This window comes from Phyllostomus discolor, chromosome 13 (genome assembly GCF_004126475.2).
Source record: "Phyllostomus discolor isolate MPI-MPIP mPhyDis1 chromosome 13, mPhyDis1.pri.v3, whole genome shotgun sequence".
Classification (NCBI taxonomy): Eukaryota; Metazoa; Chordata; class Mammalia; order Chiroptera; family Phyllostomidae; genus Phyllostomus; species Phyllostomus discolor.
In genome coordinates, this window is record NC_040915.2 from 44,285,032 (window position 1) to 44,312,941 (window position 27,910).

A 27,910-nucleotide genomic window follows, 5' to 3' on the forward strand; every position below is an offset into this window, starting at 1 on the left:
GGGGTTCCGCAGGAGAAGAAGGCGGAAGTGAGCCACAACCAGTGCCAGGACCTGAAAGCCAGGTACGAGGGAGCCAGCGCCGAGACCCGGGCGAAGCACGAGGAGGCGGTGCGGGAGCTGCAGCAGCGGCTGCAGGACGCGGAGCAGCGGCTGGCGGTGGCGCAGGAGCAGCACCGGGACCTGCTGCAGGAGACGGTGGAGCTGAGGAAGCAGGCCGACAAAGCCAGAGTACGTGGCGGTGGGGAGAACCGCGCTCGCTCGGCCAGCCATGGGCGGAGGCCAGAAGGGCTCTCGGCTTGCGGCAGCCAATGGGATGAGCCCGGGGGGCCTTTGCAAACTGTGGCCCTCCAAGGGCATGCAACCCAGAGGGGAGTCACACGCCTGTGGCTTCAGGTGCCCTGTGCCAGCCGCCATTATGCTCAGGGACAGCGATGGCTGCAGGTCTCTCCCCTGAGCGTCCCATGTGGTCCCCACCCCCCTTGTCCTGGCTGTCACAGAGTCTCACGTCGCTTGCTTGTAACAGATCTCTGTTGCTCCAAGATTAGAGGAAGGCGTGCGTTCCTCTAATCTTGGCCCTCTCGCTGCCAGCTTGCGCTAGGGTGAGGAGGGACCCGTTGCAGAAAGGCCAGAGGCGAGGCCAGGTGAGGAGGTGAGCAGGGAGTGGAGCCCGGCTGGAGGCACAGAGCCCTCAGGGGGAAGTTCTCGAGCAGGGACTCCGGCGGGCACTGTGCTGTGTCCCCAGGGAGACACCGTGAGCTTACGGACCAGGAAGCCAGGTCCGGGGCTGCGAGGAAGCTCCTGCCGCCCCGTAGCGTAGGACGCGGTGCATTTCACTGCTTCCTGGTGTTGGGGCCGGACCTCTGCCCGGCCCCCCCACCCCCACCCCACAGGTCTTTTTTGACCTGGTAACTTAAGGAAGTTCAGCACAACCCTCCTACTACCATTTAAGTTTTTCCTGTTACTATTTAACTTGCTCCAAGAAAAGTGAATGCCTCCCTTTAATTATCTTTAACGTGTCAGAGAAACGTTGGCAGAGGAGGCGTTCGGCAGGGAGAAGGCGCAGAAAGAGCCCGAGTAGGACAGGAGACAGACCCCACTTACGGCCGTGGGCTGAGGGGACCGTGACGTGACACGTGTCACGCACGCGGTGCCTGAACGTCCCTCTCCCGCACGCTGGCCGTCAGGGCTTTCTCGTCTCCGTGCGAGACTCCTAAAATTCCACGAGCCGTCGGACACTGGCGGTGACTTCCAGGTCTTTTGTCTTTGTGGTTCCCTTTATCCGGACAGGCTCCGGTTTTTCATTGTTTCCCTCGAAATCCTCTGTGCCACACGGGACCACATCCGTGTCGGGCCCGTGGTCGTCCTTCAGGAAGTGAGGTCCCGCAGTGACCCGAGAGCCACAGTGTCATCTCTCCCTCCCCCCACCTTTTTTTTAATACACTTTTTATAGTTCATTGGATTCTGTTTTTAAAGAATTTTTGTGCATTCTTTCTGTGAAAGAATGAAGTAATCCCTCCCTAGGAATTATTGGATAACTAGAACGGCAGGGGAGAATCTCACGCCCTGATGTCAGAACCACGCTCCTGTTTTTTTACCTCCTAGGCAGCTGTCAGGGACCACTTGGAAAGGCCCTCGCCAAGACCGAGTGAGCCGACCGCTGCGGCAGACTCCGCAGACAGAGCCGCTCTGCCCTGTGGCCCCCTTGCACGGGCCGGCTCGTTCCCCTAGGCGCTTCCCTTGGTTCCCCAGGCAGTGCCCGTGACCTTCCCTGTAGGAAAGAGTTTTAGCTTCCGTGACTTTCAGGTTACCTTAAGTTATTTGGGCTTGCATTTGTCTGCTTGATTTCATTTTGTTTCCATTCTTCCCACCTTTTGTTCCTGTAGTCGCTAACCTATTTGTTAACATCAGCCAGAAAAGAGATTGAGCTCATGTCAGAAGAGCTGAGGGGTCTGAGATCCGAGAAGCAGCTTCTCGCGCAGGAGGGGAACGCTTTAAAGTTAGAGAAGGGTTCGCTTTTGTCCAAGCTGGTCAAGGTGGAGGCCAAGATAACGTTGCTGCAGGAAGACCAGCAGAAGCTGTGGTCCGTAAACGACACTCTCAATCTAGAGAAGGAGAAGGTCCTGGAGGAGAAGCGGGAGGCCGAGAGGCTGTGGCAGCAGGAGCAGCGCCGCGGCGACGCTCTGGCTGCTGAGAGGGAGAAACTGCTCCAAGAGGTGGACACCGCGCAGGGAGAGCTCTTGAAGATACACACGGAGAACAACTCCTTGCAGGCCTCCAACGCAACCCTGCAGGCTCTCGTAGAAGAGCTCCGGCTCAGCAAAGACAGCCTGACCGCCGAGTGCCAGAAGGGCTGGGAGGAAAAAGACCGCCTGGACAGTCACGCCAAGAAGCTCGTGACCGAGCACCTGGCCCTGGCGAAAGAGAAAGACGAAACGATTCAGAAGCTCCGGAGCGCTTACGAGGAGCTGACCAGAGACCAGAGAGCCTTGGTGCAGGAGGTCACAGACCTCACAGCCCAGAAAAAGTCGGCGTCCGAGAGGCAGGCAGGCCTTGAAAACACGTGCGCGGCCTTAAAGGCCGAGAGAGACGCTCTCCTGCAGAGCAGCCGGGACCTGCAGCTGGAGAAGGACGCGCTGCAGCAGGAGCAGGAGAAGCTGAACGCCAGCCTGGCGGCTGCCCTGCAAATCAAACAACTGCTCAGCGCCGAGGCCAGCGGGCTGCGCGCGCAGCTGGACGGCGCCAGCAAAGCACTGAGGAAGGCGGAGCTGGAGACCTTGCAGCTCCAGGCCGCCAAGGGCAGCCTCGCAAAGCTGCTGGAGGAGATTCAGGCCAGCCGGGCGGTCACGGACTCCGAGTGCCTGCAGCTCCTGCACGAGAAGGAGACCCTGGCCGCGTCGGAGAGGAGGCACCTGGCCGAGAAGGAAGACCTGGCTCGCGAGAACAGGCTGCTGGCCGACAGGCTCAGCCAGTGCTCGGATGAGGCCGCCCGCGCCGAGGTGAGCCTGAACGAGAAGCTCGCCTACCTGACTTCCGAGAGGGACACGGCGTGTCAGAAAATCTGCAAGGTCAAGAAGCAGCTCGACAGCACCTTGAAAGAAAAAGCCGCGCTGGAAATGCGGAACGGAGACCTGCTTGCCGAAAGAGAGAACTCCGCCAACGCCATGGGAGAGCTGAAACGGAAGTACGACGAGGAGTGCGCGAGCAGGAGGGTGGCCGTGCAGGAGAAGATGAAGCTGCTGGGCACCCTCGACGTGCTGAAGAAGGAGCTGCAGGAGAGACGGAGAGAAAACCAGGAGCTGGCCGCCACCCAGCGCGAGCTGTCCCTGCTGCTGAAGGAGGCTCAGAGCGCCAAGAGGCACCTGGAGAAAGAGCACACGAGCATCCAGCAAGCCAGGGAGAGCCTGAACGCTGAGCTCGAGACCTGCTGGTCCGAGAAGGGCGTGCTGCAGGAGGAGTGTCAGAAACTGAGCCAAGAGATGCAGACGGCGCAGCAGTCGCTGCTGCTGGAGAAGGAAGCCAGAGCCAAGGACAGCGAGTCCTCCCTGCACGAGCACAGCAAGCTCCGCGGGCGAGTGGCGCTCCTGCAGCAGGAGCTGGATGAGGTCAGGGCCTGCGCCGAGACGCTGCAGTCCGAGAACTGTGCGCTGGCCCAAGAGAAGGCCGCCTCGGAGCAGAAGGTGGCGGAGATACTCAAGGAGAAGGAGCTGCTGGCCGCGGAGACGGCGCAGCTCGCCGCCAACATCGAGACCCTGAAGGGCGACTTCGCCTCCCTGTCCAAGTCCAAGGCGGAGCTGCAGGAGCTGCACACCTGCCTCACGGCGATCCTGGACGACCTGCGGCTGGACCACGAGGCGGCCCTGGCCGACCGGGCCAAGGCGCTGCAGGACAGCCAGAGCCTGCTGGCCGAGAAGCGGGAGGCGGCGCTGAAGAGGGACGAGCTCCTGAAGGAGAAGGAGAAGCTGGCCGAGAGCTACTTCGTCCTGCAGAAGGAGATCAGCCAGCTGGCCAAGACCAACAGCCACATCTCGGCCAACCTCCTGGAGTCTCAGAACGAAAACCGTATTTTGAGGAAAGACAAGAGCAAGCTCACTCTTAGAATTAGAGAGCTCGAGACGCTGCGCTCGCTGACGGTAAAGGGGGAGGAGGTTCCAGTGCCGAGCCCCGGACCACTAACCCCGTGCACTAACTCACTCACTTAACTCCTCGGTGGCCGGGGGGCCCCCCGCACTTGCCCCCGTGCGTGGCAGCCCGCCCGCCCCGCCGAGGCAGGCGCTCCTGTGTCTCACGCTGTCTGTTGCCGCCTGCAAGGGCAGATCTCTACTAAATGTCTAACTGCAGTAGTCTCTCTCCATTAGGCCGAAACGCCAACTGTGAATAACAAGGATACACATATTTAACTTGGGGGGGATTCTCACGGTAAAGTCACACGTGGCCCTCGGAGGCTTACGGACCGTCGTAAGAGAGGCACACGCTGCAACACGTGGCACCTTCCATTTGGCTGCCACCCGTCACGTGCCGTGTGCCCACTGGGCGTGGGGAGACGCCGCCATGGCTGGTCACCGGGACGAAGTCCCGTGAGCCCAGTTGGGCCACGGGAGGTGCGAGCCGGTGCCTGCAGAGACCTTCATTCGTTTTATGGCTGTTTTTAAGACGTTGTCAGCCAAGGACTTGTTTCCATGTTCACACTATCTTTTTTATTCACAGCCGTGTTTACATTCATTACCCACAGCTTCTCACAGACTTTCCCACTCAGTGCTTCTCATTCGACACGTGACCCTCATGTTATAATAATTGCCCAAATAATTTTTATTTTTATTTTGGAAAATTTTCCAGCCTGAATTCTGAGCATTTTCCAAAGCCCCAGATTCGAAAAGAGCAGCGGTAGTGTTTTAGCTCCTCCCTAGCGGGGAGCGGGAGGAAGAGAAAAACTCAGCCGTACGAGGGTGCTGCCCCCGGTCACCACTGAACGGTTTCTCCCGCCCGTGAGCCAGGAGGACGGGCAGGGCTGCCGTTGGGACGCGGGCCTGGCACTCGGGTCTGAGGTCCGTCTCCACGCGGCCTGAAGAGCACGTGTGGGGGTCGGGAGCAGAGACCCTTCTGGTCCCGGGCTCCCAAGTTGCCGAGAGGCCGGCCCCTCCTGTCTGTGCGGTGCCCGCGGCGCACAGGCCGGGCGGCCGCCCCTCTCACTGTGCCCTCCTGTGTCCAGGCTGCGCAGACGGCGGACGACGCCATGCAGATCGTGGAGCAGATGACCAAGGAGAAGACCGCCACTCTGGCCTCGCTGGAGGACACGAAGCAGACCAACGAGAAGCTGCAGAGCGAAGTAATCAGACTTGAGTGGCTTTTTGTACAGAGGACCGCCCGTGGACCTCATGGGGCGTCCGACCACTGACTGACCCGGGGTCCTTTATTTTTGGAGTGCGGCCTCGCTCGGGTCCGACCTCTGTTAGTGGGGGCGAGCACCCACCAGAACCATGAGACTGTTGAATAAAGCGTATTATTTATGACTTACTACTTAGCAGGATCAGCCTTTTAAAAATGAGAGGGAAACCCCGACAGCATGGCCCCCTATGGCGGTTCATCGGTCAGTGATGGAACTGACGAGAGGAGGTACTGGTGACCTCCTCTAGTTTTTGTGTCTTTTTTCTTAGGGCAGGTCCTCTTTCCGCTCGACTTCTCGCCGTGCTGAGCCACTAAACTTCATTCCTCAGCACTGGGCTTGACGAAGGCCTTTCCTTGGCCTAGTTCGGTACCGGCTCCCAATTGTGTCGCCTTGACTTAGTCACTCCTGGGTGCCGGGCAACTTTATGGTGTCCAGATCATTTTGATTCTGTCCAAGAGTAGCATTCTTATTCTTACACCCTTTTTTTTTTTTTTTTAAATTTCCTTCCTCTCTACCCTCCCTCCCAACTCATAGCAATCCTTTCTGTCTTAGAAAAGATGTCACCTAAATCCTAGGCAGGTTGATTCGCTGAAATAGCGATATAACATTTGGTAGAATTTGGGGTGCTTTTTAAAGCGATAAGCAGGTAAGATGTTAAGGAATCAAAGCAAGGGAAGGGACAGCCTCATTGAACAGCTGCTCTGAGGACTAGGCCTCCTCATTATGAGGGGGGGGGGAGTCTGAGATGGAAATCTTTAAGGGACATGAATGTTTTGACAGAATTACAGGGTGAATAAAACTTGATGTGGAAGGCAGTATATTGATAGAACTGACAGTCCTTGGAGAAGACTGAAGCTAAAAATATAAAAGCATTAGAAAATCATTGATGATCATCAAAATGAGAAGCCGAGGTAAAGGAGAAGGTTTCAGCGAGTGTCTCTAGCCTCAGCGGAGAGACGTGGGGAGAACCGTGCCCCCGTTGCGTGCCCCGGTGCCTTTGTGATGGCCGGAGTACGAGGCCGGAGGAGTCGTTTTTCGGGCCCACTGTGATTTTTTTTTTTTCTGTGAATCTGAAATGTTAGAGGGCATTAAAAGGAAGATGGCGGTGTAAAAACTAGCAGGACAGTTTTTAGGACTCCTGACTGGTGACACGTGACATAGAGAAGTGTCTCTGGCTGTGGGGGATAACTACCCAAGCCCCAGAAAGCCAGCACGGCTCCAGAACCCCCACCCCCCGGCCACCGACCGTGTGATGGGCAGTCATGGGGGGCCCGTGGCGAGCTCCCCATCCTCGGTGAGGGCTCCACACCCAGAGCTCCAGCCCCTGCCGGAACCTGCAGCTGCTCACGCCCTCGCTCATTGCCGTAACCCACCCCGAGCTGTCTGTGTCCTCCTGCAGGCAGGTGATGGGGCTGGGTGTGTGTGAGAGGGCCTTTTGGTCATGCTTTTCTTTTTTTAAGGTTTTATTTATTTATTTTTAGAGAGAGGGGAAGGGAGGGGGAAAAGGGAGAGAAACATCGATTTGCAAGAGAAACATTGATCAGTTGCCTCTTGCTTGTTCCCAACTTGGGGACCTACCCCGCAACCCAGGCATGTGCCCTGACTGGGAATTGAACCGGCAACCTTTTGGTTTGTGTGACGACACCCAATCCACTGAGCCACACCAGTCAGGGTGCTTTTCAATCTTACTACATGACTTTTCCCTTTTCAGATTGAAGTGCAGATGGATGACTAATTTTTTCCCATTTACAAATATTTTCATTCAAGTAATTTAATAACTAGAAAAACAATTTTATTTATTTTTAGAGAAAGGGGAAGGTAAGGAGAAAGGGAGAGAAACATCCATGTGTGGTTGCCTCTCATGTGCCCCCTCCTGGGGACCTGGCCCACAACCCAGGCCTGTGCCCTGACTGGGAATCGAACTGACGACCCTTTGGTTCGCAGGCCAGCACTCAGTCCACTGAGCCACACGAGCCAGGTAATTTTTTTTCATGAGGGCTATGTAAATTTGGTGCTGGTGTTGAAAATGTCATATCCTAACTCACTAATCGATGGGGAAGGAAAGGGGTCTGTTCTCATGACAAAGAACAACCCCTTCTGATGGCCATGCCTTTACAGTTTATTTCTTGTTTTTTTATTCTTTAAGATGGCTCAGACTCGAATAGCAAGCTCAGTGATAAACGCCGGTAGTGGCGCACAAGGCGAAAGGAAACTTTTGTTGTGTCTTACGGAGCGGTTTAGTTGGCGTTTTGGCGAGGCGTGCAGGGAGTGTCCGACCGGCCGTGAGGAGAGGTTCGCACTTTCCAGACACTGTGCGTTTGTCCTCTCCTCACCCAGGCCCCCCCCCTTTTTTTTTTTAAATAAGTGACTCGTTTCACCTGTTTTTTAACGCGCATCTTCGTGAATCATGTCGTAATTCAGCCATGTCACTGGAATGTGGAATGACCACTCACCAGGCTCTTTTCTCTTGGTCTTCAAGTTGGACACGCTGAAGGAAAACAACCTGAAGAACGTGGAGGAGCTGAACAAATCCAAGGAACTCCTGACCGCGGAGAACCAGAAAATGGAGGAGTTCAGGAAGGAAATGTGAGTTCATCCCCTTGGGGAGGAGTCGGGCGCTTCCTTAAAACGGAGAAAGGGGAAACAATGCCGGTCATTGCTGAAAGCACTTGCCAAGCGCGAGAAGCGAGAGCCGCCGCCCTCCCGCCCCGAGGATGCTCTGGCCCCATCGAGGCAGCCCTTGTGCCCGTGACCACAAGGGGCACCACGGGAAAGACCCCGATGCCCTGTATGTGTGCAGGCCGAGGGTTAGGACGCCTGGGGTTCGGGTGTGGCGTCCTGAGGCCTCGTGAAAGGCGGACTCGGGGCCTTGCAGGCGGTTACCCAATGGCCCGTCTTGACGCCTGGCCGCGTCAGACCCTTTAGTGGTAAATCCCTCCAACCCCTTTCCGTGGGAGCAAAAAAACCCACACAGTATTCCTGAGATTACCAACAATCCTGATCTTTAAGACTAGCCAGATCTCCTGGCATAGAAATTAATCGAGCAGAGTTTTGCAAGGCTTCTCCGTGTCGAGACTCGCCCACCAGACGGCCGCCCTGACGGCAGGCACGCACACAGGCCGGCCGCGCTTCCCTGGCCAGCGCAGCCGCTCAAGGTCGGTCTTTCTGACCGTGCCCACGGCAGTTCTGCCGGCATTGCCGGTGACAGGCAGGGTGCAGACGCCACCCACCGTGCCCCTCCGTTCGGAGAGCCGCGCTGTGCCAGGTGTGTGAGACTGAAACTCGGGAGCCGGTGAGCCTGGTGAGCGCTCGGGCGTGCCTGTCGGGCGCCGTACAGTGAAACTGGGAGGGTATGGAGACGAACCCTGTGCGGCCCCTGCCCCCTCCCCCGCCAGGGGTTCATATCGTTCATTCGGAGTTCCGATCCAACAGGTGGGGTTCGGGCAAAAGCAAAAGCGCCACTTCCAAACTGCTGTTCTGAGTTACCGTCCCCAACACTGTTTGCTGATCAGGCTGGGGTTGAACGAGTCCGTGTCTAGCTCCCCTGAGAGTTCTCAAAGCCCTGCTGGAAACAGCCCCGCCGGAGCCGCAGGCACTTCCACTCCGTGACCTGGTGAAGCCCAGTGATGGGGATGGGGATGAGGCCTGCGGGATGGGGGCCGGGCGGGATCAGCACAGCTCAGGGCCTCCCCCACCCACCCCTGCCCTGGGACACCTGTGGTCATGCCCACCCGGGGCCCTGGGGCCCTGAGTTCACTGTAGCTCACTGTAGTTCACCGTGTTACCCGGGCAGCTGGTGAGTGAGGCTCTGAGCCCCTGCCTGGCGCGCCCCCCCCCCCCACCTCTGAGCCCGGTGGTGGAGGGGCAGGGCTGTGGCCCGTCCAGCCCGGAGCGCTCTGCGTTGGGTGAAGCTCCCCTTTCCTGCCACCAGGCTTCAGAGTCTCTCGGGGGTCGCTCTGAGGGTGTGGTATGTGAGTGTCTAACGTCCTCACGGAGCTGTCGTCATGCCGCTGCCCCCAGAGTGTGGGGTGGCGTCACGTCTCCTAGGAGACAGATTGTTTCTGCATCCCCTTCTGCACGGTCCCCTTGAATAAAGAGAGCGCGGCCCCCTGCCTGTGGCAGCAGAGGGGTGGCCGCAGGAGACCGGCCTGCTGCTGCCTCCCCCCGGCCCGGCCCCCCCCCCCCCCCCCCCCCCCCCGCCTTCCTCCCGCAGTCACGCTACCCAGCCATCCGACGCTCCCCGGCCCTCCGACGGGAGGGGGTGGCCCAGGTGAGGAGCCAGGCTGCTTCAGATTCTCAGCCTTCTTCCCGGCCCACCAGGCATGAGGGGGCCATGTCTTCCATCAGCAGGAGTGGGGCACGGGTTGGGGGGACGCCCCGGTGATGTAGGCCAGGCGCTGCGGGGGGCGGGGGGAGGTGTGAAGAGAGGCCCTGGCCCCAGAGTCTCATTGTCCCCGCCCTGGACCTGGCCACACTTCAGGGACCCGCCGACAGGAATGTCCCGTGGGATGGGAACAGTGCTTCTCAGAGAACAGACCAAAAGCCCAGCCCTGTGACTGCCCCGCCGGTCCTCAGGGTCCTCAGAGCTGCGGGCTGGGGCGGTTCGGCCGGCACGGGGCTCCTGGCGTCCCCTGCCAGCCCGCAGTTCCTCGGGGGAAAAGGGACAGCCCCAGAGACACGGGAGGGCTGCTGGGGACTGCCCCCCACGGGACACTGCCCTCGACTTGGGGGGCCCCACATGTCCTCCGCTCCTCTGCGTGCCGACCGGGCTGGTCCTGGGGGAACGCTCGATGGGGGCCAGCCGGCCCCTCTTTGCAGACCGAGGAGAAGGGTGAAACGGCCTCTCCCTGCTGCGTGATGTTGAGTCCTGGCGGAGACCTAATGAGCAATCTGGTTTCCGTCCTTGCTCGCCCCGTGCCACGGTGGTAAATCGGGGGCACGTCCGGCACGGCCGTTAGTAGATCCGTGATCAGTTCGTAATAAGTCTCGTGTTTGCGAGTCAACGTGAATCATTGCTTATTTTGCCCCGGTTTTAAAACGTGGCATCCTTCTTTTCCGTTTCACGATCTCTGGGCGCGTAGAAAGAAAAGTAGCCTTAAGAACGTTTAGAAGTCCAGCTGTAGGTACTTCTAGAATCACTCCTTAGTGTATCCCCGGGAGTCGGGCTGCGAGAGCCTCCCCCCCCCCCCCCCCGCCCCCCATGAAGCCAGGCACCCGCCACGCTCGGAAGAAAGGAGGAGCTTCTGTGTTGGAGGCGGGCCCTCGGCCGGGGTTGGGTCCCGGGTCCTCGCTGCCACAGCTTCCCGCCTCGGCGATTTGGGGCGGGTCTCTTCAGCACCCGGGGCCTCCGGGGTCTCGTTTTTAAAACACGGATGATGCGATGAGCCCTCTCAGGGTTGGAGGACTGAAGGAGAAAACGCACACAAAGGCGATTTGTAGGGTTTTGAACGTTAAACCAACCCTTAGGACTGGATGATATTTCTTAGACTCCTTGTGTTAATTCTCCTTGCGGTGGGCTCTCAGGAGACACCACCAGGGACCTACCCAACTGTACGAGGTGAAAGTCTCCAATAGAGAGGACAGAGTCACAGGCCTCGCCCCCGGGCCGCACAGACGGACACAGAGACCACCTGCCCCCGACGAGGGCCTTGTCCGTCCACCTGGGCGCGAGAGGTTTGGCTCCTGGCGGCTTCCCCATAAGCAACATCTTCCGTTTTATCAGGGGTTCATTGATTTTATTTTATTTATTTATTTATTTATTTTTAAAGTAATGGCTCAAGAGGACAAGTGCATTTTTTTTTAAAGATTCTATTTTATTTATTTGTAGAGAGGGAAGGGAGGGAGAAAGAGAGAGAAACATCAATGTGTGGTTGCTGGGGGTCATGGCCTGTAACCCAGGCCTGTACCCTGACTGGGAATCGAACCTGCAATGCTTTGGTTCGCAGCCTGCACTCAATCCCCTGAGCTACGCCAGCCAGGGCTAGGAGTTCATTGATTTCAGACAAGGATGGACTTCAGCTGTCGTGTGTGTGTGTGTGTGTGTGTGTGTGTGTGTGTGTGTGTGTGTGTTTTGATCCGTAGCTGAAATCAAGCCTTCCGGGTTTGGAATGGCTGATCACCTGAAGCTAAAAGTCCCCCATCCCAGTTTTCCTTCCCTTGCTAAATAAACACCTCTGTGAAACGCCAGATTTAACACGCAAAGAGAATTGCTCTGTAGAAGATTCACTCCCCCAAACCTTCACGCGCCCGTCCCTGTGCTCACATGCCCGGTGGACAGAGAATTAACGACCACGCAGGCCGGGGAGCCGAGCACCACCACCCCTCAGACACTCGGAGTTAAAAATAGACGCGCCCATGCGTCAGCAGATGGCTCCGTACCCAGATGACTGGACTCAGAGTTCAGCCACGCAAGACAGCTCACCCGATGGCGCGTGGCCAGCGCAGACTTAAAACCATAATCGCCTCAGGGCCCGCGGTAGCCCGGAGCTGAAACCCAGTGATCAGATGAAATATTTTGAGAGCCCCCGTGTGAAGGGTGATTTGGGATGTATATCTTGGATTAATCTCAAAAATCTTGCAAACATGCTTAGTAAGTGGGCTTACCTGCTCCTGTGCTATGTGCTAATATTGATGAGACGGGTGAGCAGGCTCTGTTTGTATTTACTTCTTTTAATTACACATGAGCATCATGGAAAGAGTACAGTCCAGATGAAACCCCCGTCACGTAACTAGACAGCTGCCTTCCCCTCGGAACCCCACCCCCAGCTGACCCCCAGACACACTGAGATTCGAGCCGGTACTCGGTGGTGACAGACACCAGCCAGCGAGACCCGTAGATGCTGGTTCCTGCCGGGAAAAGCGGGGTGCGGACGCGTGCGGTCAGAACAGAGCGCCCGGCGGCGACTCGAGCCCCCTTGTCTGCACCACAGGTTCAGTTTTACCTCCTGATGGGCGCAGTCTGAGAGACGGGGTGCACCGGCCGTCCCCCCTGTCCCTTATCTCCGAGGAGCGCTGCACTCTGTGCGGGGAGGGCTCAGAAGTGAGGGAAGCGTGGGCGGCCAGAGGCTGCATGCGGTGTGTCCTCCGTCCTTCTCTGAAGCGTGCAGGCACCGCGGGCGGCAGCCTCCTCCCGAGAGGTCAGCGCCGCCCGGCCCCTCCCGTCATCACGGACCCCGCCGGGCACGCGGCCCAGATACATCTTCCCCGGCGGGCGCCGTGGGGCCACTCGTCTCCCACAGTTTCCGTGCCTGTCTTGTTTCTATGGTAACCGCGCACCCACTGTCCTTGCAGAGAGACGCTGAAGCAGGCAGCGGCCCAGAAGTCCCAGCAGCTCTCGGCGCTGCAGGAGGAGAACGTGAAACTTGCCGAGGAGCTGGGGAGGCGGAGGGACGAAGTCTCGACCCACCAGAAGGTCAGGGGGCCGCCGGGGTGGGCGCAGGCGGCATTGCTGGCTGCCGTGTGCCGTCTGTGTGGCTGGCGGGCCGGCGGGCTGGCGGGGGCCGCATGGGGACAGCTCCAGCCTGAGCTCCCGGGGCCGGGTGGGACGTCCCCTCAGCTGGGTTACGTGCCCCCTCTTTGCCCGCGTGCTGCGGCGGCAGGGCTCGGGTCCGAGTCCGTGGAAGGCTGGGAACTTGCGAGCAGGTGGCGGCCAAGGTCTTGATTGGCCGACGTGAGAGCAGAGCGTTTTACACGCGAAGGGACGGCAGCTCCTTCCTCCCGCTGCTTGGGTTCGAACGTTCTTTCCTCTCGGGTGTTTGTTTCCTTTCGTCAGAGCTGGTTTTGAGGGAGCAGATTCCCAGCGTGGTGTCGGTGTGAGGGTTGGCAGCTGTTTGTAGCTAGAACTGTGCTTGTCTTTGAATTAAAAAAAAAAAGAGAGTGACGTGACAGACGTGTCCCCGTGGAGCCGTGTGTGGACGTGCGCTCGCGTGCAGTGGCACACGGGAGCCTGTGTCGCGGCGGGGGGGGCAGGCCGCCCGGCCGGCTCGCGCCCGCATTTGAACCACGGAGGTTTCCGGTGCAAGTCGTTGGGCACCGACTCGGAACCGGGTCTGCCGGGCGCTCCCCCCCAGTCGGCCCCAAGTGCCGGCCCGGGGCTCAGAGCGGCGGGCTCCGGGGAACCCTGCTGTCTGGTCGTTCCTGCTCTGCGTGTCAAGGGGAAACCCGCCCCCGGCCCGCTTTGCCAGCGCTCGCCCCCACGTGGGACGGAGGAGTCGGGGCCATCTCGAGGAGTCTCCCGTGGACACGGCGCCGTCCGCTGCGAGAGCACTTTCCAGGGCGTCGGTCTCCGACTTCCCACAAGCTGTGACTTCACGGAGCAGGGGCTCATCTGTCTCCGCCTCCGGTCTCTCCCCACTGCGGCGTCCTACTGTGTGACGGGCACAGACGACTGACAGCCCCATCTCGCTCACCTCTGCAGTACCTGCGGGAGGTGGCCCCGCCTCCATCCCCGCGTGTGAAAGGGGACAGGGGCCGGAGAAGGCAGTCCCTCCCCTGCTCAGCCTCGGTCGGCTCCCGGAGTCCGGAGCTGGGTGCCACCTCCTGGTGCGGGCCGGGAAAGGGACCAGGGCGGCTGCGCGCCCCGTGATCAGCGTGTGAGAGACGGGGTTCAGGAAGAGCAGCCGCCCTTCGACCACATGAGGCTGCCACCCCCGGCACGGGCCAGTGTGTCGAACACACCGGGTGGCCCTGACGTCCTGTGTCTGTGAGGACTCTCGAGGGGGGTCCTGGCTCCTCCTCTCTCGTTTTGTTGACCTTCCGGTGGAGAGTGGGTTCCACCCAGGGGAGGGGCACACAGAGGTCACCCCGGCACCCCACGTTGTGGCCGTCACCCAACCCCGTTGGTTCCGTCTTCGCTTCCATCCCCAGAAGCGGACGGGCTTGGGTGGGGGCGGGGCGGCACCTGGGCAACAGGTCTCAGCCCCTCCGCAGCCTCCAGCCCGCCCCCCCCCCCCCCCCGGCTTTTGCGTGTTGGACCTGAGGGACCTTCCTTTGGAAAAGGCTTTGTGACGAAAAATGTGAAAGCCTGTGACTTGGAAGGGTGTTAGGAAATAGCGCCTGCAAAGGAACAATTAAGAAGAATAATCCTAGCCCTTAAGCAGCGGGACTGTGGCGCCCCCCGCAGTTTCCCGCGTCTCGCTCGGGGGTGACAGGTCGGTGTGACCTACAGCGTGTGCAGCCTCGGTGCTGGAGGTTGCCGACCACATCGACCACCCGGGGAGGTCCCAGGTCCCTCTCCCGCTGATGCGTGTCTGTGTCTGTGCGTAGACACGCGTGTGACTCGAAGCGCGGGAAAGCACCCCCTTCAAGTGCCTCGGGAGGAGCCGCAGCTTAAGGACGGCTGGCCGGCCCCTTGGCTGCATCGCCTGGGTGACCCCTGGGGCTCGCTCGGGAGCCCTGCTCCCTTGCCTGAGAGTCCGAACGTCTACCTCCGTACTTCTCCACGTCCCAGCCGACTGCTGATGGCTGGGTCCGGAAATGTGCAGAGCCAGTGTTCGGCAGAAACCCTATTTATTTTTTAAAGAGAGAGACTTTTAATTGCGGTACTAATAGATTTAGTCAGGGGTCCCTCCTAAACACCAGAGCAGCGGAGACCAGACCGACATGGGGTAGGACCGGCGCTCCGGTGCGGCTCCCGGCGTCCTGGCCGCACGCCGCTGAGGCTCCGGGGCGCAGTGAACCCCAGCGGAGCACCCAGGCCGAGATCCGAGCTCAAGTCTGACTAGCTCAGAAGTCTGTTCCCCCCCAGCCCCCCGTCCTGGGCAGGAAACTCATCTCTACTCCATCGTCACTGCTGCTACGATTTAAAAAAAAATGCCCGTGAGCCGGGTCTGGGGCAGTGGGGTCACGTGGCACTCTCCAACACACCTTCAACTCCTTTTCCCAAGCGGGGTTTTCATTTCTGGGGCGGGGCAGGGGGGTGAGGAGCGACGGCCAGGACCGGGAGAGGCAGCCGAGCCTGATTTCTCGGGCGCTGACAGCGGCAGGGACTTTCACGGTGTCACCTGGAGCCCCAGGCCTTTCATCAGGTTGGACCATGTGACCGTGCCCTTGTCCTGCAGTGGCACGCGGCTCAGCTGCCAGCCAGCACAGCGCAGCCCTCCGGGAAGGCCGTCGGGGCCGCCGCCGAGGGCTCCGCACTCCCCCAGGGGCTCCTGCCGCCAGCTGCCTTGGTTCCTGCTGCGCCGGTGGCTGGCGCGTGTGTTAAAGCACGCAGGACGCGACACTTGCCGCTTTAACCGTCTCTCAGTCCGAGGTTCAGGGCGTCAGTGCGTCCCCAGTGTTGAGAGAAGTCAGTGAGTGCACACTGCATGCCTGCCCGTGCTCCGGACGCGGTGGGGGACCGGGGTCAGCCGAGCAGAAACGGACACTGCTGCGCCTCCCGGGAAGGTTGCGCCCCAGTGGTTGTGCTGGGCCCCCCGCGCCGGGGGCTGCTGCGGCTGTGGTGCTCTGAGCGTCAGCACGTCCTTCCCGCCACACGGCCTGGTGTTTTCCACGGCCTCAGTGACAGGCGAAAAGGAAATCACCCACCATCTTCATTTATAAAGCAGTTCTGTGGACAAACTCTTTGAGGCTATGGGTGTTCGTACACTCTTTTCTTAATGTTTTTTAAAGGAAGGCTCCCTTTTAGTGAAACTTGTGTTAGGAAGAGCTCCAGCCCCACACAGAAGCCAGGCAAGCAGGGCAGCACCATGGGGCCGCACTCGCTCCCACCACGCTCCCACGCACCCTTCACCCTGCCGCGGGCGACTCGGAAGCACACCCTAGATTTCCTGTCACTTTGTAAATATTTTTGTGTCTCTAAAAAATGAGAGTTGTTTATTCCTTTAAAGTTATAGTGTTGTTTTGAAGTGGGAAAGACATCCGTGTCTGCAACAGGGAACGATGCAGACGCACGTCATTCCGAAGGCATTGGCCCCGCCCCCCCCCCCCCCCCCCCCCCCCCCCCCCGCTGTTCCCACGGGGAGGCCAGGTCCCCGGGGGTCTGCAGCGTCTTTCCAGGTTGCTCTTCCTGGGGGTCCCAGCGAGTGCAAGCGCGTACACGCACGCACAGTTGTGTTTCTGACCGACGCTGCGTCGTGTAGATCATTGCTCACACTTGCCTTTTCCCCCACGGTCATCTGTATGAAGGTGGGAGTCACATAAAATTGTCTCGCGAGAAGCAGGCCTCTCGGGGGCCTGTGAGGAGCTGAACGTGTTCGCGTTTGCTTGTTTTCCAGGTGGAGGAGGAGAGATCTGTGCTCAACAATCAGTTGTTAGAAATGAAAAAGAGGTAGGTGGTCTCCTCCTTCTGTTGATCGGGGGCCGGTGCGTGCGTGCGTGTGTTTCACCAGGCAGGCATTAGGGCGCCGTGTGTGCAGGGACGGGCAGGAAACCCTCAACCCCCCGTTCAGAAAGTCGCCCTCCGATGGTTCCGTGCTCACGACTGACCGGTCACCGACGTTCACTCGCAAGCGTGTCGGTCTGCGTTCCCAAACCGTCTGTAGGCCACTCCCTGTTGTGTGCGCTCAGAAAGTGCTCTAAAATCAAATGGTCTCGCTGACCATTGATAGGTAGGGCATCGCTGCTCCCTCCTCGATCCAGTAACTAAAAATGCTGCCATTTTACAGCGAGTGATTGATCTGCATGTACATAACTGATTTCCAGTGTTTAAAGGTTTTAACTTTTCAATACGAATGGGTAACCCCACTATAGATGTTTCTACTTACTGTCTGAAGAAGAGCTTGGGCACTTTTCATGACGACCAAACGGTATGAAACGGAAGCCTCCCAGTACTTCCGAGCGAGGACAGACAGCCCCTCAGAAATAGCCGTTCAGAAGCTCGGTGCCCGTACAAGCTGACAGCCCGTCTGCTCTTTGAAAATGTGCCGTCTGCCTGCAGAGGAGTCGAAAGTAATAACAAGACAGGGCAGTCAGAAAAGAGTCCCCCCCCACCCCCATGCCTGTGCCCCGTGCCCAGCGAGCGGTCCTCGGAGCCACTGCCCCTGCAGACCGCTGACGCACGTGCCCTATGCTGCAGCACCCCCTCTGGCCAGCAGGGCGGCCGGTCAGCCGCCGAGGGCTTGACTGAGCCCACCCGGCTGTTTGGGTTCCACCAGCTACACCCTGAGGGACAGTGGACCTTGGTCTAGGGGCACCGTCCCTCCTCTCACTGAGGGGCACCGAGATTCGCCCTCCTGTGAAGCCTCACACCAGAATGCACGGGTGTCGGCCCCGCCACGGCCCCGGTCCAGCCGGGCGTCCCCCAGGTGGCTAGGCACCTGCCGCGGTCCGGCCCTGCCCTGCCCTCGTGGGCCTCGGGCGTTTCTTTCCGCATCGCTGAGGCTCCGTTCCTTTAAAAAAGAACCTGGTGGGCGCAGTCACCCAGGGTGAGGGGAAGCTCCCAGCGCTCTTCCCGTGGCGTTCTGGCCAGGGGGCGTGCCGGGTCGGCCGCTGGCACTTGGGTGGCGTTCCGTAGTCACGGGCTGCAGCCCAGAGCAGCCCAGGGAAGTGCGGGTGGGACGTGCCCTTCAACGTGGCGAAACGGACGCCCCGAAGGGCCAGGCGCCCCAGCTGAGACTTCGAGGCGGGCGTGAGAGCCCGGTGCTCAGAGCTCTGTGTCGGCTCCTGTCTTGCCGTGCGCTCGTTCAGTGTTATTCCTTTAAAAAAGAAAGATGCCATGCTTCGCCGGTCCCTCCCACATGCAACCGTAATGAAATCGCACGCCTTTCACACTGCGACGGGGCGCGTGACTCTCTCCCCAGCTGCGGAAGGAGGGACAGGCCTGGCGCCGACAGGTGACAGGTGCTCGTGGGACCCCACCTCTGCGCCCGGTTTTAGGCGCCGGGTGTGTTTAGGGCGGTGTCCCTGGGAAAACCACTCTGTTGTCCGCGAGTGCAGATAAAGATGGTGGTTTTTCCTGGGAGGGAAGATTGTGTAAATCTAGTTTCTCATATTTACAGCTCTCTCTTTTTTGTGTGTGTGTGTCCAATTGTTCATTAGCCCTCGTGGGAAGTTGGGTCTGTTTCAGAAATCTGAATGAAAGTGTATATTTGAGCTAACAATCCGGGCCCTTGAGTGCCTTCCAGAGTCAGTCCGGTAGAGGGCGGGTGTGGAGGTCTGTGTGTGCGGTAGTTAAGGCAATTTAGCACAGAGAACTAGAAAGAATTTGATGTGCTCTCAATGTAAAAGTCTAGAAGGTGTTTAAATCGTAAAGAACTGAGATCTCAGTTGACAGTTTAATTTAAAAGCGATAATTGAACATATGTGATCAAGAAAGCACTTAATTGCTTATCCCAACAGTCATTATACTGAAGTGCAGACTTACTCCTCACGATGGGGTGAAGCTACTTCTTAGCAACGTGCCCTGTGCTGCTGTGCGGTTTTTTTGGCATCAAAACATTGGGTTGCAAGCAAGCGCTAGTAAGGGCTTTTCTCTGAGAAACACAGTCATTTCTTTGGGAAGCTGGTCTCCCAGGCAGACAGGCCCCCTCCAGAGCAGGGTCCGAGAGGTTGGGTCGGGTTGGGCAGAGCCAGCCTGGAGCGGCTGCAGTGGTCACCATGGGGGGGCGGGTCCCTCTGACCCCCGGAGCCTGCGGCAGATCGGGGGCTCCCTCGGCTCCCCTCCTGCCCCAGGCTCTCGCACATCAAAGAAAGGGCTCCAAGTGAAAGATTTTAGGAGTTAGTTCTGTCCGTGTAAGTGCGAGGTTGCCGGCCCACAGAAGACAGACAGGGTGGTGGCCCCGCCCACCCACCCACCCCGCAAAGACCCCCCCCCCCCCGTCTGACTGTCTCCGAGCTCTCGCCGCCGACCGATGCTCACCTCACCCTCTCTTTTCCCTTCCTGCTCTTGCTTCCTTTGCTATATCTGTGTGTCTTTCATGGTAAGGCTAAAGAAAGTCTATCCCCGTTATAATAAATAAATTTCGTATATTTTTTAGTCACCCAAGTTGCTGCATATATTTTTTGGCTGCCTCTGTCCCTCCGTGTCTTGCTTTTGTTTTGTAGCACATGCTCAGCAGTGTCCACATACATGCACACGCACACACGTACACACGTTATCTTTCCACAACACGGACCCTCAGGGCCCACTTGGTTCTGCCGGCAGAGCTGCCTCCCTCCCGGGTTTCTGACACTCGGTCCTTGTTCCCCCCCGTTTCTGAGCTCGCCCAGTCACACTGGATGGTATTTGCCTCATTGCTAGAAGCAAATCTCTCGCATGTGTAAGTAGTAAGGAAGGAATCTGGGCGGAAGGTTGTGGCCCCTCTGGCCCTTCTTTCATGGGATGTCCACCTTCCCTTTTTGGCATTTCGAGTGACACCCATCGCTCCGCTCAGCGTGGCTGCCACGTAACACGGGCCCCCCGTCGGCGTGGTGTGTGACTCCGACGCCAGTGACGTGGCCACACGTGGTTTAACTCAGCCCCTCTTGGTCCGCACAGTGGGATCAGGGCCTAGAAAGAGCCTCAGGAGCCAGCAGTGACGACTGGTCCCAGAGGTGAGCCGCCAGCGTCTGTGTGCTGGCGGTTGTCCCCGGTTACGGCCTTTCCCGAACCACGCGTCTTCTGGTAACTTGTACAGGCGTGCCCCGCTGGCCCTGTCCTCGGAAAGCGGCCTTGCTGGGAGGTGGCGTGTGCGTGACGATGCGCAGGTCAAGGTGCCCAGACCTCACGCCCGCCTCCTGCCAGCCGGCGGGGGGGCCCTAACACCGGGTCTCCGTGACACCGTGGCCACCTCGAGTCCTGACGATGCAAGAGTCCGAGTCTCTTCAACAACCCCCAGATCCTGGTATTTTTTCAGTAAAAACATTTAGAATAACATTCAAACTGAGTTGCATTTATCACAGTTGAAGCTCTCGAAAAAGGCTTTACAACAAACTACCAAGGAAGCTCAGTAGGAGCTAAGGAGCCCCGAACTTTTCTGGATTCTGGGTGACACCGGATGCTTCCTTTCCAGGTGGAAGAAGTGTTCAGATATTTCTTCCGTTAAAGTCTCTGTTCTGTTTCAACCCGAGCAAGACCCCATTTCTTAGCCAGGTGGTGCTCAGGGGTTCAGCCTCACCAACGCCCGCTCCCTGTTCAGGGAACAGATAATGCTTGGGTGTTGAGTTCAAGAGATTTCTGTAAGTCTCGGATTCTTTTCTTACTACTTAGCATTCCGGAGCGTGAGTGTAAGCCACACAATGAGACAAATACCACACTTATAGTTTACCTTTGTGTAGAACTCCGATCCACCACAAACCACGAGAATTCTGCAATTCGTGTGCCGGATATCTTGGGTCTCACTAACCAGACGTCCATTCTGCCATTTCTGACCTGGGCCTCGGTTTCCCACTCTCCCCGTTGGTTCTGAAACAGACCAGACCACAGCGTGTCCCTCAGAGAGGGACCCCGGCCTTGCTCTGTAAGCCCCAACTCCGGACACTGTCTGGGTGCCCCAGTTCTCCCACTAACATCCCTCTCCTCTTCCGGGGTCCAAGCCTGGACACCGCACCGCACGGACATCACGCTCCCTAGTCTCTTCCCGTCTGTGGTGGTGGTCGGCCTCCCCTCCCCCTCACTGGTGACCATGGCCGTGGCACACTCACGTGCATGTGATCCTTACAGCAGAACTTTACGTAAATGCACACACACAGCAACACTCGGTCGTCAGCCCTTTGGGGCTGTACCTGCCGTGTCTCGCCCCGATCCCCGTCTTCCCTCCCCCTTTCCCTTTCTTTTCCCGCTCCCTCGCCCCCAGAGAAGTGTTTCCCTCTCGTCAAAGGCCGGGCCCCTCCCTCTGCTGGTAACCCAGTGCTGAGTGGGGCCGAGAACAGGAACCCAGAGCTCAGACCTTCCCCCTGCAGACACCCCACTCTTCCACTCTGCACCCAGAAATCTGCTTTGACATTTCCGTTCCCGCCTTTCCCCTCTGTGAGTAATTCCACATCCTCCTCAGGTCCCACGGACGGAAAGTAGGAGTCCTTCCGTCTGAATAGTAGTCGTGTTCGCTACTGTTCTGGCCCATGAGATCTCAAAGGCAAATTCTTGGAACCTGCTGAAAGCCACTGAACTTAGTGAGAACCAATGGATATTTCCAGCATCAACCCGCTCTGCATGACACCTGTATAATCGCTTTGCATGTGTGTATTCTAATTGTCGTTACTGCTTGGCACTGGTTTATTCAAGAAGTAACGGAATTCAGCTGGGTAGATGATTTAAAAGAATTCTCTGGGGGTGCAACAGTCTTGTGGGTTTTTTTTTTTATTGTACGTCTTCCGAAGTTATTAACTTGTTTCTTTAAATTCAAATGGATACAATGATATGCAGATTCTGGCATGTCTATGCATAGTAAATTTACTCTGCCTTCACAGTAAGTAAAATTTCACGTCACATTTAGACACAAAATAGCCTTCGCCCCCCTATACAACTCCCCCGCGCTAGACTCTCTTTCTTTCCATTAACTCAAGTTAGTTGCGTGTTTGTTCTACGACGGTTGTATGTACTGGTCCCTCTCGGTTGATTCCCGGAATTTTTTAACTCTTTGGTCTTTTAGAGAATCCAAGTTATTAAAAGACACCGATGAAGAAAAAGCTTCCTTGCAGAAGTCCATCAGTATTACTAGTGCCTTACTCACGGAGAAGGACGCGGAGCTGGAAAGACTGCGGAATGAGGTAGAGCGCCTCCCGCGGCGCCTGTGCACGCCCCCCCCCCCCCCCCCCGCCGCCCGCACGGCCTCCTCCGGGCCCACCCGCAGCCTGAGCCTACCCGCTGTGTTCCAGGTGACGGCGCTCAGGGGGGAGAACGCCTCGGCCAAGTCCCTGCATTCCGTCGTGCAGACTCTGGAGTCCGACAAGGTGAAGCTTGAGCTCAAGGTCAAGAACTTGGAGCTGCAACTCAAGGAGAACAGGAGGCAGCTCAGCAGCTCCTCAGGTAGAAGGCTGCCCGCCTGGCACTCCTGCCCGGTGCCCCCCCCGCTCCCCCCCACCCCCTGCCAGCACTGCTGCCTGCAGAGGGGCTGGCTCTGGCCGAGACTGAAGGTGGCTGCCATGCTGCCCCGCCCGGCCCTTCCATCCGGGGCTCTACCACAGCTGACCCCGACGAGGGCTGGGCACGGTGCACAGGGCACACCTGGTACCCCACGCTGGGCCTCCCCGTGGTCTGGGGCATCGGCAGAAACAGGAGACGGCAGATGCGGCTGCCGCCTCGGTGCAGTTATGGGTTCCAGGGTGCACTGATGAAGGAGAACAGAGGTGGTCCCGCTCCTTTAAATTTGGGTGGAGAGGACGGCTTTCCTTATGCAGCAGAGAGCCTCCCCCCAAGAGAGAACCCCCTCGGGGCTCACGCCAGTGCCAGGTGGGTCCCTCGGGCGTCTGGGTAGAGGACAGGAGCTCACAATCCCACCGAAAATGAGTTTCCAGCACTGGCCCTTTCCTTGTGACAACAGGGAAAGGGACTGCAGGATTTCGAAAGTCCCCCCTTTTCTCTCGTGCTTTAATCCAAGGCAACACCGACGCCCAGGCGGAGGAGGACGAGCGGGCCCAGGAGAGCCAGGTGAGACGCCCCCTGTCGCTTTGCGTGCTCGCTTGTTTAAAAACTCACTTAACCTTTTGAACAGGCAGTGTGGTCTAAATACTAAACAATGTGAAAGGTGTCAACAGTTAAAGTAAATCTCCCTCCACACCTTTCTCTTCCAGTCGGTTCCCAGCCCTTCAAACAGGTCATCACTGTTACTAGTGTCTCTTTAGAACAATATTTTCAGGAATTTTTTTAAATGTGCACGTAAGCCGAGACTAACACAGTCATCCCCCTTTCTGTACATACATGGCGGCATATTACATAAAACGGTGTGCACAGATCTTTTTCATGGCTGTGTAGTGTTCCATTTTGCGGACCCACCTCCATGTAATTGGTTCCCTATCATTGACAGGACACTTGGGGTGTGTCTGATCTTCTAGGAATATTGTAAGCAATGCAGAGGTGGCTTACCTTGGACATCTGTCATTTTGCAGATGCAGTAGTATCTCTTTGGAACAAATTCCTAGAAGTAGAATTGCTCTACCTTAAAAACACAGGGTTCTGGAAAACTTCCCTAGAGCCAAAAGTAGCAGAACAGCCTTAGTTCTAAAAATGAGGTCATATGGAGACCAAGTATTCTCTCTTTGGAAATACAACAGCTCAGGGGCAACAAGCACCTGTCTTCAGTTGTAGTGATAATTCGGATCGGTTTATCCCGTTCAAAAGTCACAGGCACGAGAGCCACATTTCACTTGTGAGTGAAGGCTCAGGGGGGTGGCGGTTTGTGGGCCGGCCCCTCTGAAAGGCGTGAAAGGGCTCAGCAGGCGCACTAACGTACCCCGGTTGGCACCGCCTGCTCAGTGTGCGTGCGTGTCTGATCAACTTCAACTTCAGCCTCATTAACAGTGTTTTCTCTTTCTCCCCCGTTTCCTTTCTGCTTCCGTTTGCTTCATCTGCCGCTGCCAACGCTTTTCTTCCAACCAGCAAATGGTTTGTTTTATGTTTCCTCATTTGCGAGTGCGTGGCGTGTGTGTGTGCGTGTGTGCGTGCAAGTGTACATGTGGTCTCCCACTCGACCTACGTCCGTTTGGTGCCCTTTTCTTCCTCCCGAAATGGAGCTCCTAACAAGATACGGTCTCGGTGTCGGCAGATGCAGAGTAGGAAGCGGGAGCACGTGGTCCGCAGAGAGCCGCGAGGCTGCGGTCGCTCGCTGGCTGTGCTCCCCAGGGCGCCCCGGCCGGCAGGAAAGGCCGGCTGCTGCCTTAGAACCGCACTGTCCGTGGATGTGTGTCCCCTCGTACACGTTTTTTAGTGCTGTGAAGCGGGGTGTTTTTATCGGCTAGTTGGAGGAATGAGACCTTTTTATTATTGGTAGAAGGGACGGAACGTTTTGTCTTTAAATGAAATTGCCCTTGGTTTTTCAGGACAAAGCAAATGTCAGGACAAGAACCCTTCCTCCCTCCGGTCCTCCGCCATCCCCCTGCCGGGGACTTGGGCCCGTCACCCTACCCCGCTGTGGCCTCTGAGCACCGCCCGGCCCCGAGCGTGGCCAGGGCGCTGCGTCAGCTGAAAGGGAGCTTGGGCCTCCTCTCTCAAATGCCCCCATTTCTCTCCGGAGGCTCGCTTCCCGTCCTGCCCTGAGCAGTCCGACTGGTGTGAGGAGAGTTTCCCTGCCCTCCGTCCAGTCTGCGGACCCTAAGTCATGGGCTAGTCCAGCAGGTTTCTGTAAAGTTTTCTGCGTGTGTATAAAACACACCTTCAGTGACGGCCAGCACCGGCCCCCTGCGACGGCCAGCGTGCCCTGCAGCCGGAGCAGACGGTGCGCGCCTGACTGCCAGGCACAGGCTTCAGACGGTTTACACGGCTGGTTCTTTCTTTTTCTAACATGCTAGATTGACTTCCTGAATTCGGTAATAGTGGACCTCCAGAGGAAGAACCAAGACCTCAAGACGAAGGTGGAGATGATGTCAGAGGCAGCCCTCAATGGGAACGGCGACGACCTGAACAATTACGACAGGTACTTCCCGCGCGGCCGTGCTGACCAGAGCCTTCGCTCTGTCCGAACAGACTGTGGTCAGGTAGACCGTGTCCGCGTAAACCCGAGGGAAGCCAGGTCCTCCCGCGGGTGGGAGGAGCGGTTGCTCGGTGGGCAATGGGCACAGATCCGTCCCCGTGAGTCTGGCAAGAAAGAGAGTGACACGCACTCCCGGGGGCGAGACCTGGCAATGCTCACGGTAAGGGGGGTAGCTGCCCCCGAGGCTCCCCGACGCGGCCATGACTCTCGCTCGCTTTTTATTCTGTGCACGTGACACCCCGCCCCCCCGGGTGTCTGAGGGTCGCGACGAGTCTCTGACTGTGCATGTTGATCCCCGCAGCGACGACCAGGAGAGGCAGCCCCGGAAGCCACCTCGCCTCTTCTGCGACATCTGCGACTGCTTCGACCTCCACGACACGGAGGACTGCCCCACCCAGGCGCAGATGTCCGAGGACCCGCCCCACTCCACGCACCACGGCAGCCGCGGCGAGGAGCGCCCGTACTGCGACATCTGCGAGGTGTTCGGGCACTGGGCCACCAACTGCCACGACGACGAGACCTTCTGACGGAGCCGCGGGCCGCGAGCCCGGCTCCCGCGGGCGCCCCGGCGTGCGGGCGGCCAAACACCAGCATCTCGCGCGTGTGCGGACTTCAGGAGAACGCACGTTATTTTTGACCCCCCGTCGACAAATCTAAGAGATTATTTTGATCTTCAACAAATCGCTCGTTTAGTTTCCCCTTCCAAGTTAGAGTAATAAATAACGGAACACGTAGTAGGTGGGTTTTCACCTCTCACGTCGTCCCCCGACCTTGGAGTCCGAGCGAGACGTGGCACCAGAGGCCGTTATGCGTGCCGTCCCCGAGGGAAACCTCATAGAACAGCCCCCTCCCCCCGACACCTTATTTAAGTAAGTTATGCCGTTACTTTTCATATTTGCACTAAAACCTCTCCAGGCTGCGTTTGTATATTTAGACCTTTTGGTTAAGCTTTGACACTGGAATGAGTTGGAAAAATGTGCCATTTCGCATTTTCATCTACTCGTTTATAAAGCATTCTACTCCTAGTCGAAGAAGTACCTGAGCTCTTTGCACTACCTGCGGTCAGTGGTGCCTTCACTCGGCTTGGTGGCGCTTGGGTGCGCTCACGCAATCACGGGCCAGGGAGGGGCGGGGCGAGCCCCCGAGCCGCTGGGGGCCGGTCTGTAACCCATATGCTGCACCCACTTCCTCACTGTGGCGTTTTATTGGTTTTACATAATTTCAGCCTCTATATATTATATGTATATATTTTTAAAAAATCTCTATTTTGGGAAAAAGCATACACAATGTGTCTTTCTTTTCAGACTTTTACCTTTATGAAAAAGAAAACAGAGTATTCGTCAGGACATAATGGGCAGGGCCAGAAAGAGCATCACACGGAGTTGGAAGCATCTTTTCTTTGGTTTTCGTTCTGTTTCTTCGTCAGAGAGAAATAAATACAAATTTCTTCCTTCTCCCACAGATATCCCCCACAGTCAGTCAATTAGACAATAAACCACCACACAACACACCTACATTAACCAGTCTGCAATCTACAAGTTTTTACTGTCTTGAGATGAATGTATGATGAGAAATTCAACATGAATAATTTTGGATTTTCTTATCACAAAAAAATTAAATGAAGGACCTCAGCCTCCAGAAGTTTATCAACCAGTTTGGATCTATTTATCTCGATTTGAATGTCTTCTAGAAGATGTAAAAAGTAATAAATGTACCTTCCATGTTACGTGTATGATAAGAACTTCTATAATTGTATATATGCCTTTGATGTATTTTCCCCTCAAGATTATTAACAGTGTGTTTGGCAAGTGAAAAATCTGTAACCAGTTGAAATTTTCTGGTTATAAACATAATAGGAATTGTTTCACAAACAATATGTAAATCAGTATTAAAAGTTGAGCAAACATGTTCTGTACCTACTTTAATAAATGGTTCTTCTCTTTTGCCCAGTGGTAGTAACTGATATTCTTCTCAGGTTTATTTGTCATAATGGTTTTTCTTCAAAGGAACCAGCACTATAGATCCAAACGTAATTTCTACTGCAGCCTTGCTGACAAACAACTTGAAGAAACTGGGTATATCCTTCTTATCAAAGCAGTCTGTAAATACCGATGGTGTTTATAAAGTGAAAAACAAAATAAACACCTACCGTAGTTATCCGTTGCTATGCCACCCCATATTACCAGACAGAAACGGGTGGCACCGTACAGGGCCAATTACTGACCCACGAAGTCTGAGAGAGCAGCTCTGAAAGTTGCTGCAGCGTTCACGTGCTGCTGCAGGTGAATGAGGGACCCAAACATCTGTTTGACGGGCACAGACTTGCCCGGAGGTAGATGTTTCCGAAGCAGAGTCACCGGTTAGTTGAATAAGAACGTTACTTTTACCGAAATGACGCCCTGACATTTAGCATTTGCCCGTAGTATTGGCCACAGGGGACTGAAGGACTCGCATTACTAATTAAACTTACTGTGGTCATTGCACATTGCATATGTAAATCATGCTATACATGGAAAGCTAATGCAATGTTACATGTCAGTTACAGCTCAAAAAAAGTAAAAAGACTCGGCATGAAACAACTGCAATATTTTGGGGGCAAATACATCAGGACAGCAAACTCTCCACACATTGCTTCCAAGTAACACCCCTCTGTTGACCATCTGGCGCCCTGTTCCTGTCTGAGGGCGATAGCGGATCCCCCTGGTCTTGCATGTTTCCGCTCTGGCCGCTATGATGTGGCCAGCCTGGGGCATTTTTCCTCTCCCAGTAAGTGGAGCCCTCACTCAACTGCTCCTGACAAGGCCTGTTTAGCTCAGCATTTGTTCTTTCAGACGGTGCTAAAAACAGACACATTCTCTGTTGGGCAAAAACTCACGCAGGTGAAAGAATTTGTGATACAGGTTGAACAGCAGGGCGTGTAACAGTCCTGTGTGAGTGGAAACAAGTTATTTTAAGACCTAAATGTCTTGGATGGATCATACAA

General features: G+C 56.9%; 1 protein-coding gene across 12 annotated transcripts in view; it reads left to right on the forward strand.

Moving 5' to 3' along the window:
* The window catches only part of CLIP1 (CAP-Gly domain containing linker protein 1), an 85,500-nt gene extending 58,627 nt beyond the window's left edge, over window positions 1-26,873 (forward strand). For 6 of the 12 annotated variants that reach the window (XM_036014040.1, XM_036014045.1, XM_036014042.1 and 3 more), the window contains 12 exons: window positions 13-228; window positions 1,884-4,130; window positions 5,207-5,323; window positions 7,863-7,969; window positions 12,674-12,794; window positions 16,600-16,652; window positions 21,892-22,009; window positions 22,118-22,268; window positions 22,840-22,889; window positions 23,838-23,843; window positions 24,746-24,870; window positions 25,229-26,873. In XM_036014040.1, the coding sequence (XP_035869933.1) occupies window positions 13-228; window positions 1,884-4,130; window positions 5,207-5,323; window positions 7,863-7,969; window positions 12,674-12,794; window positions 16,600-16,652; window positions 21,892-22,009; window positions 22,118-22,268; window positions 22,840-22,889; window positions 23,838-23,843; window positions 24,746-24,870; window positions 25,229-25,454 (3,537 nt within the window). In that variant the 3' untranslated portion in view covers window positions 25,455-26,873. The remainder of the gene's footprint in view (window positions 1-12; window positions 229-1,883; window positions 4,131-5,206; window positions 5,324-7,862; window positions 7,970-12,673; window positions 12,795-16,599; window positions 16,653-21,891; window positions 22,010-22,117; window positions 22,269-22,839; window positions 22,890-23,837; window positions 23,844-24,745; window positions 24,871-25,228) is intronic. The other 6 variants (XM_028527686.2, XM_028527687.2, XM_028527688.2 and 3 more) reach the window with 3 other exon arrangements.
* Window positions 26,874-27,910: the final 1,037 nt, after the last annotated feature.